The sequence below is a fragment of the Polistes fuscatus genome, unplaced genomic scaffold (assembly GCF_010416935.1).
Source record: "Polistes fuscatus isolate 324 unplaced genomic scaffold, CU_Pfus_HIC Scaffold6, whole genome shotgun sequence".
NCBI lineage: Eukaryota > Metazoa > Arthropoda > Insecta > Hymenoptera > Vespidae > Polistes > Polistes fuscatus.
In genome coordinates this window covers 3581330-3603553 of record NW_025113140.1, presented here as the reverse complement: position 1 = coordinate 3603553, position 22224 = coordinate 3581330, and the positions used below count along the sequence as shown (strand labels likewise).

The window sequence follows — 22224 nt, the reverse complement described above, 5'->3', positions numbered from 1 at the left end:
TTTCTACTTTAATAATATGGACCGTCGGTAACCTTAATATAAAATATTACCGACATAGAATAAAATAAATTAGAAATCTACTATTACCGACGGTCGGTATTGTAAAGGTAGAAAACTACAATTACCGACTGTTTAAAATAGGAAACTGTCATTACCGACGGTAGATAAGATAAAGGTAGAGCACTACTATTACCGATATGGTGCTTAGCCGGCCTGCCACTAAAGTGGCTTTAACGATTATTTTTTCCAGGTCGATGCGCCACTATAGTGGCTCACTGGAGTAGCCTACTTACTTAATGTTTGAATTAAATAATAGTCTTCATAGTCATTCATATTTAAGTGAAATGTTAAAGTTTAAGTATATATATATATATATATATATATATGTACAATATATTTTTAAGAAAAATTATAATTTAATCATTAAGGAATCTTTACGAATTTTTTTTATATACGATTGATAATTTTAAAACATTTAGATAGTAAAGTATTGTTTTTATATACGGTAACTTTTTAATAACAGACTTCGCACACATTAACTTCTATTATATTTTATTATTATTATATAGCGACAGTTGCATAATCCTTCTGAAAAAAATATACATAAAAAATAAAGCGAATAAAAAGATGTTTATCAGTTAGGGCTAACAGCTTATTTTAAATAACATAACCATCAACTTTTCGTGCTTGGGTGTTTTGTGATTGTAAAAAAAGCATTTATTCATTTTTTTCTGCTATTGCGGTTTTATGCCAACTTTTTTGTGCTAATGTATTGCATATTAGTATGTTACAGTGTTAGTAATATTGCCATTTGATTTACATTAGTGTAAGATGTACATCCACATATTTTATATATTTTACAATATTTCCAAATCATCTTAACAAAGGTTTAGTTTTATTAATGTAAAGGACATGGTTCTACATCATTAACGGAGTCGCGGTAATTCTTCCAAAGATGAAACAAGTTCAAACAAACTGTGCCACCACCGCGATAATACTGAGTATCCTACAAAAAATTATACATTTTCTTTAAATATGATTAACTATTAATCTATAAATATGTAATATTATGATTTATATATATGTATATATATTTACGGCTCTATTGACGTCCCCAACGCAAACCCAGGACTTATTATTTTTATTATCTATTGCAACAACCCACTTAGAATGATCTTGTGAACTTGCAAACTGAACATCTCCTTTCTGTAATTTCACTGATTTTATATTATGCACCCTGAAAATTAATAAATTTCAATATATATCATTTTTTCACACAAATTATTATTAAATTTTAATAGAAAAACATAAATAATTACTCTAGACCCTGGCATTTGGAGTTTAATCTTCCTGGTCCATTCAAATACGTCTCAACAAATAAGCTGCTTTTCAATTGTGGAGCTACAAAGTCGCTGTAAAGATCTAAATCAAGACAAATTAAATTATAAATAAGAAAAGAATTAAAAATAAAAAAAGAAACAATCAATATATATATATACACCCAATTCTATCTTTACACGAACTTCTTTTACACGATTTTGATTTAACATGAATTAGGAAAAAAAATTGAATTCTCTTTTTACACGACTTATTTTGATTTAACACGATCGACCTAAATTCTAAGAAGTAAATTTTGCTTTACTTTTATTCTTTGGGAACGTTTCTGTTTCTAAAACAAAATTAGGTGTTTATATATATATATAAATGTATTTATATATACCCTGTTGCCATTTGTCAGACTTAGCAAATGAAATAAATTCCAAAGAAGTTGACTTTATAATTTCTTTGTTGCTGTACGGAGGATTTTTAAAACGTATCTGATTAGCAGCATTCGTGAGATCAGGATATTGATTGCTTAGTTTTGCTGGAAGATTCTTTATATAAACTATAATTTGATTGTACATTAATTGACGTCCAACTGTATTAAATTGATTCGCTTTAAGAGAAATGCATAAAAAACTTTGTCCACGAACATGTCCTGATGATGGATAACTATACTCAGAATTAGATGGAAAATCATCTACAGGCAATGTAGTAGCTCTAATTCTACGTTTTGTCCCTACATTAGGCATTGGTGGAAAATTTGGAACACTATGTATCATCCAGAATCCTTGATTTTTATCAGTGGCCACTACACCTTTTGCATGCCCATATTTTCCAACTACTGAACTATTTGGTGGATCATCGTTATATAAAATCCATAATAAATTGTTAGCTATTTTCTATAAATAATATTTATTATTAAATTTATCTAAATATCATATTATTATTTATATAAAAAAATAAAATTAATAATTACTTATTAAAATATTTACATCATTGTAGAGCGAAGCTAATGTATTCCCAGGCATAGAATTTTTATCTCCTATATCTTTGGTAGATAATTCCCATCCTTTGTCTACAGTATTATTAGATATATACATGTAAGCGGAGCCAGTTCTTATTAAAGGATTACTGCTATGCGCTAATTTTGGAATTTTATATAGCACATACCTAATGTAATTAATAAAATTATCAAAATCCTTTTTAATCAAAAATAAGTCTAACGATTCAATTAGAAATAAAATTAGATAAATACGTACCAATCAACAATCTTATTATTATGGTCTCTACATCCTAATTTATATTGTACACCTACACTATACTTTATATTAATTGCACATAAAAATAATACTATATGTACTAAGAAACTCATTGCGTCTTCTTCAGAGAACTTTCACAAATGAAAGTATAATAGTACAATTTATCATATATATACTTTCAGATACATTGCATCTAATGTAAATATACACATCAAAGTATTTTGAATGATAAATGCATCATTGAAGTGATAATAAGTATAAATTACAGTTAACTTAAACTAAGTAAATTGTCATTGGTAAGTTATGTTGCACTTTAATATCATTGCAAATGGTATTGATGTCTTACTAAACGCCATTACAAATGATATTGAGGTCATATTAAACGTCATTAAAAATACACATACCATATTTTATGCTACTTATTTATGATACAAGTGTTCATGAGAAAATATCTATTTATCGACTTTTCTTTTAAATAACCTCAATAAATACATCTTGATCATTAATTTATATAATTCTAATGCAATTTATATATAGAGACAAAAAAATACTCTTACTTCACTTCTATTATCAATACATTTGAAACTATTTTAAAGTTTTCTATCATAATAACTTAATTTTATGGTCACTTTAATACCAATGTGTGACGTCATCGCACAATGTGAATAATCACATTGTATATATGTATATATGTATATAATATCACACAGTCAACTAATATATTTGTAAAGTTCTTTAGATAAAATTTAATCTTATTTAATTTATAATGCCATAGTATAAATTTTCAATTCATAAACATTAGCATGAGTTTTATTTGTAATTTTGATATACTGATGTACTTTAGGAGTAACAACCATGTGGTAAGAGACCATGACAAGATCTATATTATTTTTAATATAATGTATATAATATGTGCAAAATATATTAATATGAAACTAATAAATACTTAATTTGGCGTATATAGATGATAAGGATAATAACAGATACGTCAAGAATTTTTTATAACAACTCAATAAAATGTAAACTTTATTGATTATTCTTATTGGCACGATCGAGAATTTGTCTAACCATTAAAAAAATATTACAGCTAATTTCTTTCCTACAATAAAGTATATGTTAAATACTACATATGTACGTCAGAATACACATGTAGTTAAGCTTTAATTAGCTGTATGGGAACACAATATGTACAATTAATAATTGACAATTACAGCTTAAAAAGAAAGAAAATGCTAAAAAGAAATGTCTTGAAAAAATATAAATGTTCATAAAATTTAACTATTTTTCATTCAAATATCTAATTTCATGAACGTTTAATTTCAAGAAATAACTTCTCTCTTTTTTCACATATAGATATAAATTTTTGTATTTCTTTTTTGTTTTTTTCTTCTTCTAATATTAATGAAAAGGATCCTATGAAGAGATAAAATTAGTAATTATAATACGTATTATAAAATCTGATATACGTGATAGGATTAACTAAACATGAAGCTATGCATTTGCATATATGCATACATACATACATAGAACGTTTCAATCAGTGACTATTTTGTTATATTTCTCGTTTGAGAACAACTCTTTTATTTCATGGATTGCGGATGTAAAAATTCGCTAAGGCACCACAAAATTCTTTTACATCTATTATCTATACTGTATACAATATTTTATTGAGATATTCTTCTTTTCTTTTTGAGTTTTTCTGTTCTAAATCAAATTATAATCTATTGATATATACATATAGATCGTTAAATATTTATACTGAAATTATAATGCTCTTCGTGTGAGAAATTAAAAATTGGAATGTCTGTTTTCATTTTTTTACAATAGAAGATTAAGAGCGGAAGTTTGCTTTACATTTTACTTTTCCACAAGTGAAACTGATAAAATGATAAAATAAAAGATATATGGCCATCAAAAAATTATTTTACATATATTATTGTGATGGATCTCAGAAAGCTTTAAAAAAATAGCATAGGTATTATGAGTAGGACGGTTGGGTCGACAGGAGGACAAAGAAAGAAAGATAAAGCCAGAATACCAATAAATATATGTACGTCAGTTAATATAGAACTAACATGAGAGAAAAATTAAGTTCAAACAGAATTATAAAAGAGAGATAGGAGAAGAACACCAAAACTCATTAAGAAAAACAATCACAAGAACAATAGTTTTAAAAGAGATAGAAAATAAATAAAATAGCTGAGAAAAATAAAACTTGTTTAATTTAAAAGAAAACAATTGTAATATAATAAAAAATTGAATTCATCTCTATACCAAAAGTGGATAACAATAAAGTATGATCCAATTAGTTGAAAAAAAAAAAAAATAAAATAAGCGAATAAAAGCATTGAAGAGACTATTAGTAAGAGAATAAAAGAACAGTTAAAAAGAAGCTATTATATCTTAATCTCTTTCCTCCTGTTGATCTCGGTAAATCACATGCATACCGCAAACAGTTACGCGTCATAGTCTAAAAAAGAGAAAAGTATTCTAGAAAAATGAATACATTAGAATATATCACCCCTATGTACATACGTGTGTAATATCTCCATATGTAAATTAATTGATCGCTTGATTGTAGATCAAAGATAGAACCAAATATTTAAAGACAATGATTATCCAATAAGTTCGAAAATATTACTTTACAAGGTGCTATGCACGATGTAAATGTCATGGTACAATATTTCATTTTATGCTTTTTCTTTGTTCTTTTCTTTTTTTTTTTGTTTTTTATTCCTTTTTTTTTTATCTATCTCTTCAAAATATATTTCATTCAATTTATGATTGCACGATAAGATTAATTGCGATACAGATAAGAATCATTATTATATATATCGCATTTCTGTTATTCTTCTTCAACATATTCTTTAGGAAAAAATCCTACTTGATCACCTATCTTTCCTTTCCACCATCCTTTGGCATCACCTTCTTTACTTAAGACAACAACTCTGCATCCACGTCGAAGACTCAATTGATTACGTTCACTACCGTGAAAATCGAACAGTGCTTTGGCTAATACTCGACGAAAAGGCCATAACAATCGTTGATCAAGATTCTCAAAATTCTCTGCTAATGAGGCGCGTTCATAATATTCTACAAGTTCGACCACACTTTTAAAAAATCTAGATTCACTGAGATAATAGAGATCTACATCTGCACCATCAACATCACGTTTGAATATTTTAATGTGTTTTACTGCACCATCAGCCCTAGAAAATGAAATAAATGTTATGCATATCTTAATTTATATATGCTCATAATAAAAGATAAAATAGATTCGAAACTTACTTAATACTTAATGCATAATTAGTTTCATGCTGGAGTCGAGGTTGGCCAGGTGGTCTTATTCTTAACATATATGTACCATTCTCACGAGGTTCAAGTTTATTATATGCTGTATCTCGTCCCATTTCTCCAACAAACCAAAGTTTAGCAGAAAGTGCTCTTTCACAAGGCAAGGGTGGTGGTGGTGGAGGTGGTGGTGGTTTTGGCATACAACGCCCTGAATGTGCAATACATTGTTTATGTACAGCTACATGACACACTTCACATCTGTAACCCTATATAAAAAAGCACAACTGTTAAGATAACAAAATATAATAATAATAATATAGAAGTAATATATATTTTGTAGACAAATGAAATATTACTACCTGAAATATACAGCCTTTAAGAAATCTATCACAGCGCTTACAACTACGTGCAGTATCAAATGTTGTAAGTTTAAATTTATGATTCGTACTACGACATGCAGCAGGATTGACATTATCCATCGCATCCTGTAATGCTTTAATCCACATTTGTTTTTGTTCTTCTGTTCTTGCATACAAAGTGTATGCAGTGTAAGCTTGTTTATGCACAAGTAACCATTGATAAGACCAACGCGAATCTCGACCAAGAGTTCTTCTTCCCGTATGATCTTCAAGTCTGTAATCATCTAAACGTAAAAAGTCTCTATAACAATATTGATCACCTCTTCCTGCTTTACAAATTAGAATGATTTGCTCAAAAACAAATGCATAACGAGCTTTTATTCTTTGATCTCCATGAGCTTTCACCTAAAAGAATTTGATTAAATAATTATTTTTAATTATAATGATAGTTTATATATATGATGTGTTAACACATTCTAATCTGGTTCCATGTTTCTGCAGAATTGCTTGCTTTATATGTATATACTTTAAATATTCATTCACCGTATACAAGCAATCTGATCATCGGTACTGAGACTTCTACCAGTCAAGATTTAACCAGCTTAGAATACGTCAGTTTCATCATATATTTATAAAGATGTAAAATATGTATACTATATATACCTTAAGTTCTCCATCTCGTAACAAACGTCCATAATCTTTTAATTGTACATCTTCAGGTACATCCCAATCAATTATTGATGCTTCTATATCCTTTATAATATCTAATGTGTCTGCATCACGCTTAACTTCATTTATATTGTGCTACATCTACCATAACTTCTCGTGCTTTACTTAATTGACATCTATCTTCGTGCCAGTCTCTAGGAGTCTCTTCGACTAACTTATCAAGTAGCAAATGATATTTTAGCACCCTTTGCATTGGTACAGAAAGTATATCACGTAGCTTAAATTTACCATTATTAGAATCTTGCTGGCATCTCTATAATATATATATATATAATTAATAAAGTAATGTAAATATATATAAAATAAATTAATAAAATAAAAACAGATACTTACTATAACCTCTTGATTAAAAATTTCGTTTCTTGCACATGCTTCTTGTAGAGTATTCTGTGCAAGTGTAAGATTAGCACAATAATCTCCATAAATAAGAAACTTTTCTCGCCAATCAAGAAAAACTTGAGCTAAAGCAGCTCCGTTTCTTGCTTTACGAAGTTGACTATGGAAGCCTGCATGAATTTCAGATAACTCTTTTATACCAAAAAATATTCGTGCTGTATCTTCAGGTCTTAATAATGAGGAGAGTGGCCTCGCAAAATGTTTTAATAAACTGTTGAGAACATCCGAGTAGTTTCTTTCAGTCTCAACGAGTTCTTGAATAACATAATCTCTCTTTTCTCCTCCTGATATTGCACCACCCTGCTTTATGGTTATTATATTAAGTTGTAAAGAATAATATACAATAATTATATACAAATAAGTGATTATAAAAATATATAAATAAGTCTCTCATTCGCCAAATTGATTAACTCCACAAAACAAAATGTATAAGAAATTTATAAAGTATTGTAGATTATCTTATCATTTATTATTGAATATAAAAAAATATTGTCATTTATTAATTCATTATTTATTAATGTATCATTTATTAATTATTATGGAAATTTATTTTAAATATAAAAAGTTAAATATTGATTGAGTACTTTTTAATAATAAGATTTTCAAAAATTCTAAAAGTGTAGTTAATCGCTTGGCATATGAACAACTCAAATAGCCAATATTGTTAATCCTAATAATGAATGGAGTAGTTTCAAATAATATTTCTAGTTACGTATGTAAATGTTATTTGCGTTAGAAATATTTTTGATATCTGCCAAGGAAAGGATATAATGAATATACATTTTATATAGAACTCATAAAAAAGCATAACAAAATAATAACCTGAGCAACAGATGGAGGAGGTGGCAGGTGTAAACTACAAAGGTCCTGATAGATTTCTTCACTTTGAGCATGACTGCAATACGCTCCATAACCATCCTCTTCTCCTACAGAGTCATCATTATCTCCTCCTCCACCTGCTTCATCTCCCTCTCTCCTTCTAAGCCTTTTGCGACGACCTTCATCTTCGCGCCTTTTATACAGAAATATAAATAGCCATGCACTATCTATGCATCATAAAATAGCTTCATTTTGTGAACACTCTTAAGCTATGAAGGGGGATATGATAATATTACTACCAAAGATTAAACATAAACTAAAAACATTCATGGCCATATATCAAGTTGGATAAGTGTTTTGAAATAGTACCAGTATCACCTTATGAAAATGACAATAATATACAGTAATTGCACTATACAATTTTGCTATCTTATTTTCAAATAGATTAATAAAGAATTGTGATAACTGGAACTTTTCTTAAATGATAAATTAAATTCTCAGGATACAAAACGACATATACCTTCTCTGTAGAAGGCCAGTCGTGTTGAGGGGGAGTTGAAAAACAGAGCAATTCCTGATATACTTCAGACTCACCTAGGTCCATAGGCCTAGGCTTTATGGTAAACGCCACCACTCCTGCCGTGGGGCTAAATTCATTAACAAAATTACTACAAATCTACTTAGCTAAATAATGCCAAAAGATTTGCACCAATTTTTAGGATTTTATTTCTTATAGTTTTATTTTAAAACGACTACTATATACTTTGATTATTTTAATAGAATATAGTCTTACGATTATATATAATAAAATTTGTAATATTCTGACACACTTACCCCACACCGGCACTTTGCAAATCCTTATAAATATCTTCTTGAGATCGACTGCGGCCTACGAAGAAACCTCTATAATAAATACATATTATATATTAAATTAAAATATGATTACATTTAGAAATAAGATATTAAAAAATTGAAAGATGCTTACGGAATACCCTTCTGTCTTACACGATGACAATTTGATAAAGCAGAAAGTGTACAAAGTACACGCTGAAAACTGGATAAATCAAATAACATAGAAGGTTCAAAGAGGTCGGAAGCTGATAATCCGAAAATAGTTGAACATGCTGAGAGAAATACTTTGATATTTCGTAAGCATAAAAATTGGGCCATTTGTGGCTTTTGATTCACATCTTTCATATCTATGCATCCTGAATCTACAGCATTTAATAAATTACAAAGTAATACTCCATCTCTTAATGTGTATGCAAGATCAAATGGTGTTGCATTTGGCCAATTTGCTTTATGATCAACTCGTAAAGCTCCACATCTTGTTAACCATTTGGCACATTCACGCCAACCACTTCCCGTATCAGCTCCACAATCTGATCTGTTCATTTTCTTGTTTTTTTTATAGAATTAACAGATGTGTCAAATTGATTTCTTCTTAACATATAATATTGTAGTTTATTGAAGTCAGCATTTCTTCAGTTTCTATAATATCAAAGAGCAAAGAAAGGATAATACAAACATAGAATCAAATAAATTAATAAAAATAAGAGCAAAGAAGGACATAGCATAATAATAAGATACATAGATGAAGTTAAACTACAAAAACACATAAGAATATTTCAAAATAAAATTCTAACTTTATTATATTAATAACATAATGAGGAAGTAATATAACATATAACTTCAAAATCATATGGCATATAAATGATTATTGAAATTGATAATTCGAATGAATTTTCCTCAACAAAGAAAAATATCAATAATATAAACTTAAAAAAGAATAATGATAAAATTCGAAGTTTCTTACGATGAATAACTTTTCATAGGCGTACCTCCGTTCGTCGGAGAGAATTGTGAATGATTTCCCCTTAACTATCTTTTCTCAAGCTATAATCTCCGTTTTGTACGTTATTACAATTGAATCCATTGCCTTGTTTCTTTGGCTTTGTATTTAACAAAACTTTTATCGTTTAACAAATTTAATCAATAATGACATTAGTCTAAGACATTTCTTCTAAATTAAGATTACAATACGCGTGCAGCTTTTCACAAAACACACGCTATTCTTTCATAGTCTCATTACGACGTCCAACCTATCAGATCGCAGCTGCCATATTGATATTTTACATTTTTACAATCGATAGCTCGATTTTATTACGACTAAAAACGATTATTCGATTTATATAACCAATACGAAAAACAATATATTTGTTATGACCATATAATTTAATTTTTTATATATCAAAAATAATTTCAAATACAAAAGAAGATATTTCTTTCTTTTAAAAAATTATTATTCATATTCTAGAATACTCTTAAAATAAATTATTATATACTTAAAATACTTATATAAATGTTTTAAAATAAGCGTATAAAGTATTCTCATATTTTTTTATTCTTTTTTTTTAAATTTAAGCGCCATTGTTCCGACCAATAAAATAATATATATTTTTTATAAATCTAAATAAAAATAAATTTGTTGATTATAGCTTGTTACCAAATGAATTAATAATAAATAAATGTTTACTTAACGAAATAATAGGTAGAAATAAAAGTTATCTTTTTATTCACTATTTATTCAATATTTATTTAAACTTATCTGGTTTTTTCAACTGCATTATAAAATGGACCAATCAGATAATTTCTTATATGTTATAGGCCAACAATGTGTTTCATTCTTCAAAGACAGTAGTTGATATGTGGCATATTTCTTTTGTATTCAATTTAAATTATATTTTGTAATTATTTTAATATGTTTTACTTAGTTTTGTGCATAATTTTAATAATTGTTATACCATGTATACCCCAGAGGATTATTTCAAGTAATGTACCATTTTACAGAGAGAAGGTATGTAATATATTTTAAATGTTTTCTTTTTCCTTATAATTAATTAATTCAATCTTTTTTTCTCATACACATACAGTTTTATGTACATATATTATTTAATAAAATATTATGTATATATATATACAAATGTTATTAATTATTATTTTTTACCAATTACAGTATTATCATGAACCAATATCTTTAACAAATGAACAAATTATCAAACTTGCTGATATGTCAAATGTTACAAACATGGAACATGTGTTAGATAACATCTGTGTTGTCAGAGTTGTAGGAACCCCCCAACATCAAAAAGTGAAAAACGTAAGAATGACAATGTTTAAATATCTTACATAAAATTATATCTAAGATTATGTTATGTTTTTTAATATATTATGTTATGTTTTTACAGTATATCAAAGAGACGATGAACAATCTTCATTGGACCGTAGAGTCAGATATTTTTGAGGATATGACACCTACGTTTGGAAAACTACAATTTGAAAATATAATTGCTAAATTGAATCCAAATGCTAAAAGGTATATATCGTTAGCTTGTCATTATGATTCAAAGTATACTAGGGAAGGAGATTTTGTTGGTGCAACAGATAGCGCAGTACCATGCGCACAAATGATTAATATTGCTACTGTCATGGATAAACAACTAAAGTCTATTAAAAATGTATGTTTAATTATTTTTTTTTTCTATAGAATAATTGTTTTGGAAATATATATATATTTTTTTGTCTTTAACACATTATTATTTTTAGCAAGATGTGAGTTTAATGTTTATTTTCTTTGATGGAGAAGAAGCTTTTAATACTTGGGGTCCTAAAGACTCCATTTATGGAGCAAGACATTTAGCTGAAAAGTGGAATATGGAACGTACTACATTTATGCAAGATATTAATATTTCTAAACTTGATAGAATGGTATATTGTTAAATAACAATTAATTATATATCGAGGTAAATTAATAATCTTGATTTATTCTTTTTTTTATTTCAGGATATATTAGTACTTTTAGATTTAATAGGAGCCTCGGATCCAACATTTTATAGTTATTTCGAAAATACTCAGAGATGGTATTCGCTACTTATTAACCTTGAGAGTACTTTAGCTAAATTAAGAAAATTCGATAATTATTCCTATGAAAAATCGCAACAGAAGTACTTTCAACCATATTCTATACCAGCGCATATAGAAGATGATCACATTCCTTTTTTGAGAAAAAGTATAATGGACTTATAAATAACATTATTTTTACGTTTATTTGTTTGGTTTTGTTTTACCATTTTCTTATAACTATTGTTATAATTTTCTTTCAGATATTCCAATATTGCATTTAATACCATACCCATTTCCAAGTTTCTGGCATAAATCAGGTGATAATCGAAGTAATATAGATATGAAGACTACGGAGAACATTAATAAAATTCTAAGAGCATTTATTGCCTCTTATTTACATATTGATGTACAGTAAACATTGGTCAGTTTACTGTAATTATACGATATGTTGCAATATTATGAAAATGGGTGTCAATTATATAATTAGAAATATACTAACATGATCTATTAAAAAATGATCTATTAATAAAAATTTGTACTTATATAATAGTAGGAAAAGGAGAATATAACAAATCAATTTCTGTACAGAAAAATACGTACTTATTATAAATATAATTAAAAGATTATATTTGGTTAAACATATATATATATATATAGATATATTTTTACATACATGAAATATATTATTTTTATTTAAGAGTATAAAATATGTGAAAAAGTTTTAAATTCAAAGAAATGCAAATTATTTATTTAAGCTATGATACAATGTATAATGCTAAATTATTATTTATTATACTTACAATTAGTTTGGATATATATAAGTACAGAATATTTTTTAATTCTACATAAAATGTGCGATACAATACAAATTAATTTAATTATCTTTATACAGAAGGAATTATTAAAATAGTAAATACTCTATATTTTATTAAAAATATTTTATAAACAGGTACCATAAATACGATGTAAATAAAATAACTATTTTATAATTCATCTTTTTTCATAGGAATGTAGATATCTTTCACACTACCCAAGAATATTGGTATTTTACTCGGTTTGTGATTAATAATAAATAAAAATGGACGATTGACTAAAAACTCTTCCGGAAAATCTATCAATGCTGCTCTTTTTAATCTAATTTGAGCGACTGTAAAAAAATATACAATTTTATATAATAATGAAGATTCCTGAATATAAATGCATGATATATTAAAAAAAAATTAACCTGTAGCTGCAGCAGCTTCTGAACCTTCCTCATTAACTTCAATGAAAGCTTTTTGTATTATTTTACTTATTTTTACAGGCGCGTTTGTAAGTTTACCAAAATCTGCTCTATCTTCAAACATGGAATGTAAGCCCAACTAAAATGATTTTATACATTATCAATTAGTATAAAAAGCTTATATATAATATATCATCTATTTTTGTATAAATTATTAATTTTACCTTGCGTAAAATATTTTCCAGATCAATTGTAACCTCGTACTTAAAGCGGGGAAGAGTTAATGCAATATCTACTTCACTACTTGATGCTTTAGAAATATCTTCCCATTTAAAATTTTGTTCCAGAGATTGAAGCCCTTCAATTTCATTAGGTAGCAATATTATCATTGTAATGTCTTTATTCTATAAAAATTTAATTGATCAAAATTATATATTATAACTTTATAACTACTTTTTAGTTTGTAATTATTAAGACTTACTAAGTATGGTATTTCAATGAAACGTGCATCTAAACTTGGAATTTCTCCATAAACATATTTGGTTTGTTTGTACATCATTGGTACTAACTTTTTCTCTGTTTTTGTTGCGTGAAAAAATATTTGTTTAGTTAACTTATCATCAAACTTATGCAGCCAATGACTTTTAAAGTAAACTGCATTTATTAATATAACTTTTGTATCTTCGTCAATATCGTCTACAAAAAAGATATTAGTGATAATTCAGTCCAATTAACATATCAGTATACAAATTGTTATATTGTTATTTTTACCCATAGAAAGAATATTAGTAATCTTATCTCTTGTTGTTTTCTTGACCCATGAATTAATTTCATTAAATGTTTGTAATTTATTTTTGAAATCTATTATAGATAAGCTACAATTGAAAACATCTGTGCTCACTGCAGTAAATTCATTAAATATTTCAAAACCATTTTGTATATATATCGCATTGGCTATTTGTAATTCTACATCCTTTATATCCTGATAATAATATTTAAAATTAATATAACGATATACAATAATTATGCTATTTTATAATCTTACATTTAATGTAGAAATTAAAGATTTTATTTCATCGTGAGGAACATCAGCACCGCTTTGATAAAGAACGGTTTGTAATTCATTAGATGTTATTCCTTTTGATCCGTGATGAAGTAGGGATAGTATGGTATGTAAACTAAGCGGCGAAGTAACTACATTGCCATCAAGTTCATCTGATAGTATCTAAAATATAAATTATTCGTAAACCATGCCTCAATATAATTAATTAAAAATTGTACCTTGTAAAAATTACTAGAAAAAAAGCAACAAGAGTTTGCTACTTTTTGCAAAATATTTTCTTCCTTCTGGGTAGACATCTCTTCAGAGGATAGACATATGATTCCAAACAGGATAAGGAGAAATAAAGCTATAAGCAAAATTTCTTTTACATATGCAAATTTTATTTTAAAAGCGATATTGTTTCTTTTTTATTTAACAAAATACCTGTCTTTTTGACAAATATGATCATTTTAATAAAAAATTATAATAGCAAACAGTTTTTTAGAAAATACAAAATTATCATTCCGTATATATAATCTATTTGAAAACACAATTTTTAAGCAAAATAAAAAACAAAATATTATTTTATACAACCAGCTGTTACAAAATGCCTAACTGTCAAATATAAAAAAGAGACAAGATAATCTTATCTGATCTACGACTTCGTCATAATAGCATTTATAATATATACGAAAAAACATACATTTTTATAATGAATTGTATACAATAAATATATTACATGCAGCCAATTAAAATAATCGCAATTTTGGTTTGCGCATTACTTACAAAATTCCGCAGTTCGTTATGATATATATGTCTAATGAGATGATGTCAAATAAAAATAAATCAAAATTTAATTGACAGTTAATATCAATATATAAAAGTATATATACATTGATAAAATATACTTGATATCGCAAAAGTATATTAAATCTGATGTCGTTAGATTTAATTAATATTTATGACTCATTCTATAAAACTAAGGTTATAGTTGAGTCATAATTACTCACAAGTAGGTAATACGTCTTGATTCACTATGTGAGTGTATTTCATTGATATTATCATACTAATCGATGAACAGAAATACCAAAGGATAAAGCACTTTCAGCGTATTATGAAAGTAAGACATATATCTATATAACATGAATAACAGGGCAAATTTCTAAATCATTCATGAAATTTTGACAAATCATTTGCATACCATTTAATCTAGCGTATTGCGCTGTTAATAATGTCAGCAATAAGTTAACATCTTTATATTTTAAACCATATATTTTATACAATTGTTCTTTTGTTTAAAATCAAATATTTTACATTAGACTACTCCAAATTTAGAAACTGAAAGAAACATTAAAATAAAGTAGATAATTAGACATAAAAAACATTAAAAAATATATAGAAAATATTAGAAAAAAATATAAGATAGCTGACAGAAAAGGCACAAAAATAGAAGAACATTTGATAAGAAGTAGAAAGAATTCAAACAGGATGGTATAATACCGCGTGAAATAGAATACAATTTTTAAAAGTTGGTAAGAGTGATAGGAGGTCATTGTTCGGTTGGTTCGCGCGGGTTGCAAAGAAGCCGAAGTTGCACGAAGGTAAGAACGACGAGAAGTCGGAGATAACCGAAGGGTAGCGAATTACAGCGAGGTATTCCGAAAGAGACCGAGCAATGTGATTGGACAAGAGAAGGAGTTAACGGCGGCAAGACGCGACGGACGCGAGAGACGGCTGTGGAGTGACAAGAGCTTACGCCTTCGTCCCTTCGGATATCGATGCTTTTACGCATTCTCAGAGCCTACGAATTACATGGAAATACGAAGGATTTAACGGCGTTTAATATCGGACATTTCACCTTACCTCTCGTAAATTCTCATGTCGAAGATTTCATAAAAAAGCGAAGCGGCTGACACATTGCTCTAGTGCGGTGGATTTCAGTGAGTGAAAGAAAAGAGATAGGTAGATAGGTACATAGATAGAGAGAAAGAGAGAAGGAAGTAGATTTAGTAGAAGTAGAGGGGGTTTCGAAAAGCGAAAAGAATATACGAGGAACTGACGTGTTGCGGGGCGCATCGAACGTGTGCGGTCAACACACTTTGCGACGACGGTAGGTACACGTTTTACGGTACGTCGTGCGATATTTACCGTTCATTCAACGAATGTTTTAATTACATTCCGTCTGCTCGCCCGTGTAACTACGGTTTTAACGTGTATGTCCCCGTTTGTCTGTGCGTTGTGCTCTAGTGTGTGTGGCGCGCCGTTCTGCCCCTTTTTTCCAGTAACGAGACGATTACAACGACGACTACGACGACGACGACGAGTACGAGGACGAGAACGAGAACGAGAACGAGAACGACAACAACGTCGGTGACGACGGTGTGGACGACAACGGCGAATACGAGTTCGTACCGTTCTCTTCTGTTGTAAATATATTCAAAAGGAAGAGTTTACATCGACCTCCTTGTATTACCACGTTTTACTGTATACGCGTGCGAGCGAGTGTGTGGTTGGTATTGGTGTGTGTGTATACTTTTAGTGTACTTGTGTGCGAGTTCTCATCGGCACTTACACGTTGCCGCTCGTGTTATCGTCGTGAACGAAGGCAACGAGGATGCTCAAGTTTATAAGAGGAAAGGGCCAACAACCCACCGCCGAACGGCAGAAACTTCAGAAAGATCTTTTTGCCTTTCGCAAAAGAAGTATTAGTGTAGTAGCGTTGTACTAGAGGTTTAGTATAGTAGTCATCGACTTTACCTGCATCCATACAGATATACATCTATTGGATTGTTCGGAAAGTTTCTGCCGATTTAAATATATATCGAAATATATATGCTGTTTTTGAATATTAGTTATTTTTCAATTGGCATGAGCTTACTGGACAATCATATACAGAAATGCAAAACACATAGGTTAGCTACACACCCGTACACACACTTTGCATTTCTTGCCGGCTTAAACACGTTGCTGATGTGAATGCAAACGATTTTCCGGATATCTCTCTTTTTGTCTGTTCGAAATTCTCGGTAGGATAAAAAATTTCCTTTTTCTACAATGAAACCAAATTTCTATGCCGATAAAAAAGTTTCCAGTTTCTTAACGCTTATTTAAATATATGTATGCATATATAAATGTTTACTTACATGTTTATTTAGATCCACGAGGGTTCATAGTTTTGGTAGGACTGTATCAACAAAAGTATGAACCCTCTTTCACTTCGATAACATTCGTTATCGTTAAAATGTGCTTTTATTAAGAATGAAGGGAGGGGGTGATAAAGATGATCATTCTTGCTAATTACTGCTGAAGTCAAATAAGATATCTTTAAAAATTGAAGGTGATTATATTTTTTATTAGCAATATACAGGGTGTCTCAGTTTTTCTTCTCAAAATTTTACTACCATATTCCATTGTTAAAATAAGAAAAAATATTATATATATATATATATATAAACTCATAAATCTATAAACAAAATTCTATATTTGCTTTACATTACTCCATAATTAATGTCTACCTATATCTATGTTATTATCAACTCTATTCAAAGAAATTAAAGAAAAATAAATAACAAAAAAAGAAGCAAACACAATAAATCGGTTTCTAATGATTTACGAATGGTGCACGAGAGAGTAAAATGAGATAATAAAAGTAGAAGTAGACTTTCTCTCAATTATTCTTTCCTTTACTTTACTTTACTTTTTTTGGGAGGAGTATTTTCCCTTGATAACTTTGCAAAAAATAGGAAAGTCTCTTTGCCATTTAAATCTTCAACGAGGAGGATCACATTACGAGGAAATCACGAAATGTATTTTTATCATCATTTTTTTTCCTGTTATATCTATCTATATATATATATATAGTATATCGTTTCTTGGTCGAGAGGAAATAATTTTTCAAGGTGATAGACATCGGTATTCCATGTATACGTTAAAGATTTTATATATAAAAAAACATATATATCTATATATATATATATATATAGCCGGTGATGATAAGTATTTTTAGTCAAAAATTAAAAAACAAATAATAAATGTATTTATTCCGTATAATTTATATTTGATTTAGTATACAAATAATGCAATAAATTGATTCTTAATTATTATTGACTTATAACACTTTCATAATCACTGGTTCATATATATTATAATATTGTATGTATATGTAGAAAAAGATAGAAGAGAAATGTTGAAAGGCCGAGAAAATCGCCGAACCGCGAGGAACGCGTTTTACTTTACCGAATCTTTCAAGGTTGAAATACGATGCCGCTGTCATATGTCTTACGTACTTACTTACGTTTGCGCATAAAAAGCACATGTGCATATCTACATTTTATCAAGTAACGTACTCTCTCTTTCTTTCTTTCTTTCTCTCTCTGTTTTTTCCTTTCCTTCTCTATTGTATCTTATATATCTCGATGCACCGGATTGTCAGAAAAAAATAACATATATTGTTATTATATATATAAGAAGAAGGGTCGCTTCAAGGGTATTTGCCACCCAGGTATAAATTTTTATCGTCCCATAAAAAAAATAACCAAAAAATATTACATGTAGCATTTACTACAGTAAATAAAAGTAACAATTTATGCAAATCAATGTTGCTACTCTAGTGCTCACTTTGCATCCTCTGCTTTGGTGCAGCCCTGCATATATTCAATAAGTAATGCATAAATAATTTAGCATCAGTTGTATACAAAATTGAATTAAAATTGTTATTAAATTATGAACCCCCTATTTTTTAGGAAAATTATTAATAACAGAATGAAGTAATTATTGACATTTATCTAACACGAATAATGAAAATTGATATATTAACTAAGAAATTTTCCATTAGGTTTATAGTATTTAATTATCTATTTTAGGTTTATATATAATTGAAATATTTTAATTTAAAATATAATATTATAATTTTCTAATTTTTGAATGTTTATGTCAATTTTAATATTTTATTTTTGTTAAATATGTTAAAATATTTAGGTATAAGTAAAAAGATACTTTTTGTCAAAGTAATATGGCGGATGTAGATAAGTTCGGCAGGTACGAAATCTATTCGTATGTTCGAGAAGCACCGTAATTTAACGGTAAACGCGTCACAAACGTTGATCGATGGCTAATTTCGAGCGTCAAGGCATCGTAGTTATTTACACGTACATGTAGAAAAACGTGCCTTCGTTGTTAAAGCGATGTATCTATTGTAGTCTTGTCTTTACTTTCACTATCCTTTAAATTATCTAGCACAGTTCTCTTTCCAACAGTATCATCGATTAATGTATCATGTTATATAAATATATTTTTTTTTGCAATACACAATACACGTATTCTTCCTATAAAACAATTAATCTTTGTAAAATCTTTTTAATATTATTTATACTACTAGTATAATTATTATTATTGTATATATATCAAGCATAAATTACATAGTAAAAAAGTTTAAATATAAATAGCATACTTATACATTATGCATACTTCGAGTATACTTAATACTACTAATATAATTATCATATACTACTACCATAAATTACATACTTAAAAGTTTAAATATAAATAAAAAATACTTAAACACATTACACATATAATTGTATTACATTTAGAAACAAAAAAAGAAGAAACATGAAAAACTTGAAATATAAACTAATTTTTTGATATTTTTGACTATTATTTAAAGTTTTTCGTTTACACTTAAAATATCAAACACGAAATCTCCAGATAATTCGAGTACGTGTTTGAAATTTGTTTATTTTATTTTATTTATTTGATATTTGTTTTCCTTCTGTAAATTACGTATTCGATTTATAAATTTATCGATGAAATATAATATATATATATTGTGATATTATCATCACTAACAAATTTGTTTAATGAATAACGTTTTATTATTGAAGAAAAGCAATGGAATCGAATGACATTTGTATCAGTTCCAAATAAACGAAAAAGACGATTACGTCACGCATACCAATGATTGCCGATCTAAACTTTTATCGTTATACGAGTTGCTTTGTCGTTTGACCATAATGAACGTTATATCGGTAAAGTTGCTTCAGGAGAGAAAGACACGCGGTTGTGATACGCAACAACAACGGTTGATTGATTTGGATTAAAGTACTCGCGTACTTGACCAATTGGGACGTCGTGTCAAACGATCAAGGCTTCGTTCATTGGGATATTTATTCGTATGTTCGTTCGTTCCTTCGTTCAGATTTTTCTTTATATTTTCAAAAAATTATTTCAGTTTTCAGCGAACATTTTATTAGATTTCCCAGAAAGAATTCGCATCGATCAAAACAAATAATTAGTATTCAAAATCAATATATTTTTAATTAACGTATAATATGTCAATTGTAATCTACAAATATTTTAATTGAATATCATTATTCCTCATTAAATAAAAATAAAAAGTATTTGATTGAAATATACATATCGAAATGTATATTTATTTTTTGGTCGAGCTAATATTTTTTTTAGCCTTAAGAGGGAGTAGGGGGAGAAGAAAAAAGAAGAAAATTACAAAATAAATAAGAACGAGGAACAGATCGATCGATTGATCGATCATCTTTCGAAATGCTCGATCACGATATCATCTTGTCGTCTCTTCGATTTTGCTTCGTTATCATCGCAAGTATGGAAAGGTTTTTCTGTCTACAAAGTACGTTTCAAAGAACTCCACAATCATTTCCGATTAGCGAGTATGAAGACTATGCAAACAATATCGAGAAAAAGGGGAGGCAAGGATAAGCGTGTTTAGATCGTGAAGAAGATAAAAACATTTTCCTCGTAATATCTTTTCGTATAGCGATATTGCAATTCCACGAACTCGACTGAATATTGAATAAAACGTTCATACCGGGTTTTTGTATTTATACATGATTTTTTATTGTCGTGTCGTTAAATTTTGCCGTGTAATATATTCTCGTTTAAAGATAATATCTGATAAATATCATCATCTCTCTATATGATGATTATGGTGTGTGTCACTCTTCTGCTAAATTGTACTATTCAAAATGCTCCACGATTATTTCGCGTATTAATCTCAATTTACGCCGCATTTCGCGAAAAAATTAAATAGGAAACTTTTATATGTTCTTTTATTGTTTCTTAATTTCGTTAATTTTCCACCTTTATTCTTTTTTGTTATAAATATGATTCACATAATAATCATAACTGTCGCGTTACATAGAAATTTTACGCGATATAGCTCGATATAGAAAAGATTTTTATCGTAAGATCAAAAATTGTGTCGGTACTCGAACGAGCATGATTCATAACGCTGTATATCGTTCCTTCGTTGCATAACTCGCGATCACGATAAGATCCCTTTTTTCCATTACCTTCGATATAAATACTTCTCAAGTTTTTCTCCTTCTTTTCTCTTTTTTCCTACCTCCTTCCTTTTTTTTTTTAATAAGTTTCAATTAAATAATTATATAAGTAATTCACTTTGACGAGAGTATCGGAATCTACGTTCAATTGTAATGCGAGATAATATGCTTAGAGAAAAAAATGTACACTGAATCAACAGGTCGATATCCTTTCCGGATGTAATCGATATCGAAAGTCTAGAAGACGTGATCTCTGGTAGACAACGCTAACATAAATCAGGATGATCGTCGTGGTCTATTCGCGAGGAATATTTTTTTTTCTTTATTATTTTCCTTTTTCTCTCTCTCTCTCTCTTTTTTTTTTATAGTGGTTCGAACGTATCGACATCAAAGGGTAAAAAATCACGTCGAGTACGTTGTACTACGTTGGCGCGAAACCCTATCAGGTTTTAATTCTATCTTCCTTCCTTCCTTTCTTTTATTTCTCTGTGCATCTTCTATCGCACGATGCACGTTCATGGAGAGAAAGAGAAAGAGAGAAACGTAGAAGAAAAACAGAAGG

At 28.4% G+C, this 22224-nt stretch overlaps 5 protein-coding genes across 14 annotated transcripts in view; 2 read left to right on the top strand and 3 right to left on the bottom strand.

Moving 5' to 3' along the window:
* Positions 1-678: 678 nt before the first annotated feature.
* On the bottom strand, positions 679-3317 carry LOC122522918 (plancitoxin-1). Its single transcript, XM_043644306.1, has 6 exons — positions 2583-3317; positions 2316-2493; positions 1721-2222; positions 1320-1422; positions 1099-1237; positions 679-1006 (listed from the first exon to the last, which is right to left on the bottom strand). Exons 1-6 carry the CDS (start codon positions 2693-2695, stop codon positions 899-901), a joined length of 1143 nt encoding a protein of 380 aa, XP_043500241.1. The 5' UTR covers positions 2696-3317; the 3' UTR covers positions 679-898.
* A 1471-nt stretch (positions 3318-4788) lies between these two features.
* On the bottom strand, positions 4789-10325 carry LOC122522916 (protein vav). The gene is given in 10 exon segments (XM_043644299.1): positions 4789-5791; positions 5871-6142; positions 6236-6640; positions 6899-7031; positions 7033-7217; positions 7298-7660; positions 8183-8372; positions 9014-9082; positions 9165-9670; positions 10021-10325. Coding segments are annotated over 9 exon segments (2391 nt in total). The 5' UTR covers positions 9575-9670; positions 10021-10325; the 3' UTR covers positions 4789-5427.
* Positions 10326-10750: 425 nt separating this feature from the next.
* On the top strand, positions 10751-12724 carry LOC122522920 (glutaminyl-peptide cyclotransferase-like). The gene is made up of 6 exons (XM_043644307.1): positions 10751-11036; positions 11196-11339; positions 11428-11697; positions 11786-11947; positions 12023-12248; positions 12343-12724. The coding sequence occupies exons 1-6, from the start codon at positions 10941-10943 to the stop codon at positions 12495-12497; spliced, it is 1053 nt and encodes a 350-aa protein (XP_043500242.1). The 5' UTR covers positions 10751-10940; the 3' UTR covers positions 12498-12724.
* A 286-nt stretch (positions 12725-13010) lies between these two features.
* LOC122522917 (leukocyte elastase inhibitor-like) lies at positions 13011-15519 on the bottom strand. Of its 6 annotated transcripts, XM_043644303.1 has the most exons (9): positions 15357-15373; positions 15133-15163; positions 14586-14713; positions 14350-14529; positions 14076-14286; positions 13786-14000; positions 13529-13708; positions 13308-13443; positions 13011-13229 (listed from the first exon to the last, which is right to left on the bottom strand). In XM_043644303.1, the coding sequence occupies exons 3-9, from the start codon at positions 14661-14663 to the stop codon at positions 13066-13068; spliced, it is 1164 nt and encodes a 387-aa protein (XP_043500238.1). In that variant the 5' UTR covers positions 14664-14713; positions 15133-15163; positions 15357-15373; the 3' UTR covers positions 13011-13065. The 6 variants fall into 6 exon arrangements, with proteins under 6 accessions (XP_043500238.1, XP_043500235.1, XP_043500239.1 ...); XM_043644300.1 differs by lacking the exon at positions 15133-15163 and having other exon boundaries at positions 15357-15517; XM_043644304.1 differs by lacking the exon at positions 15133-15163 and having other exon boundaries at positions 14586-14665; positions 15357-15457.
* A 397-nt stretch (positions 15520-15916) lies between these two features.
* Positions 15917-22224, top strand: part of LOC122523614 (lethal(2) giant larvae protein homolog 1) — a 43486-nt gene continuing 37178 nt past the window's right edge. The window contains exons 1-2 of one of the 5 annotated variants that reach the window (XM_043645475.1): positions 15917-16456; positions 16886-17044. In XM_043645475.1, coding sequence (XP_043501410.1) covers positions 16961-17044 — 84 coding nt within the window. In that variant the 5' untranslated portion in view covers positions 15917-16456; positions 16886-16960. Of the gene's footprint in view, positions 17045-22224 lie in introns of all 5 variants that reach the window. The other 4 variants (XM_043645474.1, XM_043645479.1, XM_043645478.1 and 1 more) reach the window with 4 other exon arrangements.

Excerpts from the sequence above, each read along its gene's own strand:
- LOC122522918 (XM_043644306.1), bottom strand. The coding sequence starts at position 2,695 with ATGAGTTTCTTAGTACATATAGTATTATTTTTATGTGCAATTAATATA. Across the intron at positions 1,423-1,720 it reads GTCTGACAAATGGCAACAGG|ATCTTTACAGCGACTTTGTA; the intron begins GTATATATAAAT and ends GTCTTGATTTAG. Across the intron at positions 1,238-1,319 it reads TCCAAATGCCAGGGTCTAGA|GGTGCATAATATAAAATCAG; the intron begins GTAATTATTTAT and ends ATTAATTTTCAG.
- LOC122522920 (XM_043644307.1), top strand. The coding sequence starts at position 10,941 with ATGTTTTACTTAGTTTTGTGCATAATTTTAATAATTGTTATACCATGT. Across the intron at positions 11,698-11,785 it reads AACTAAAGTCTATTAAAAAT|CAAGATGTGAGTTTAATGTT; the intron begins GTATGTTTAATT and ends TATTATTTTTAG. Across the intron at positions 11,948-12,022 it reads TTTCTAAACTTGATAGAATG|GATATATTAGTACTTTTAGA; the intron begins GTATATTGTTAA and ends TTTTTATTTCAG.
- LOC122522917 (XM_043644300.1), bottom strand. The coding sequence starts at position 15,411 with ATGATAATATCAATGAAATACACTCACATAGTGAATCAAGACGTATTA. Across the intron at positions 14,714-15,356 it reads TCAAGACGTATTACCTACTT|CTTTATTTCTCCTTATCCTG; the intron begins GTGAGTAATTAT and ends TTTTGCTTATAG. Across the intron at positions 14,287-14,349 it reads CTTTAATTTCTACATTAAAT|GATATAAAGGATGTAGAATT; the intron begins GTAAGATTATAA and ends TATTATTATCAG.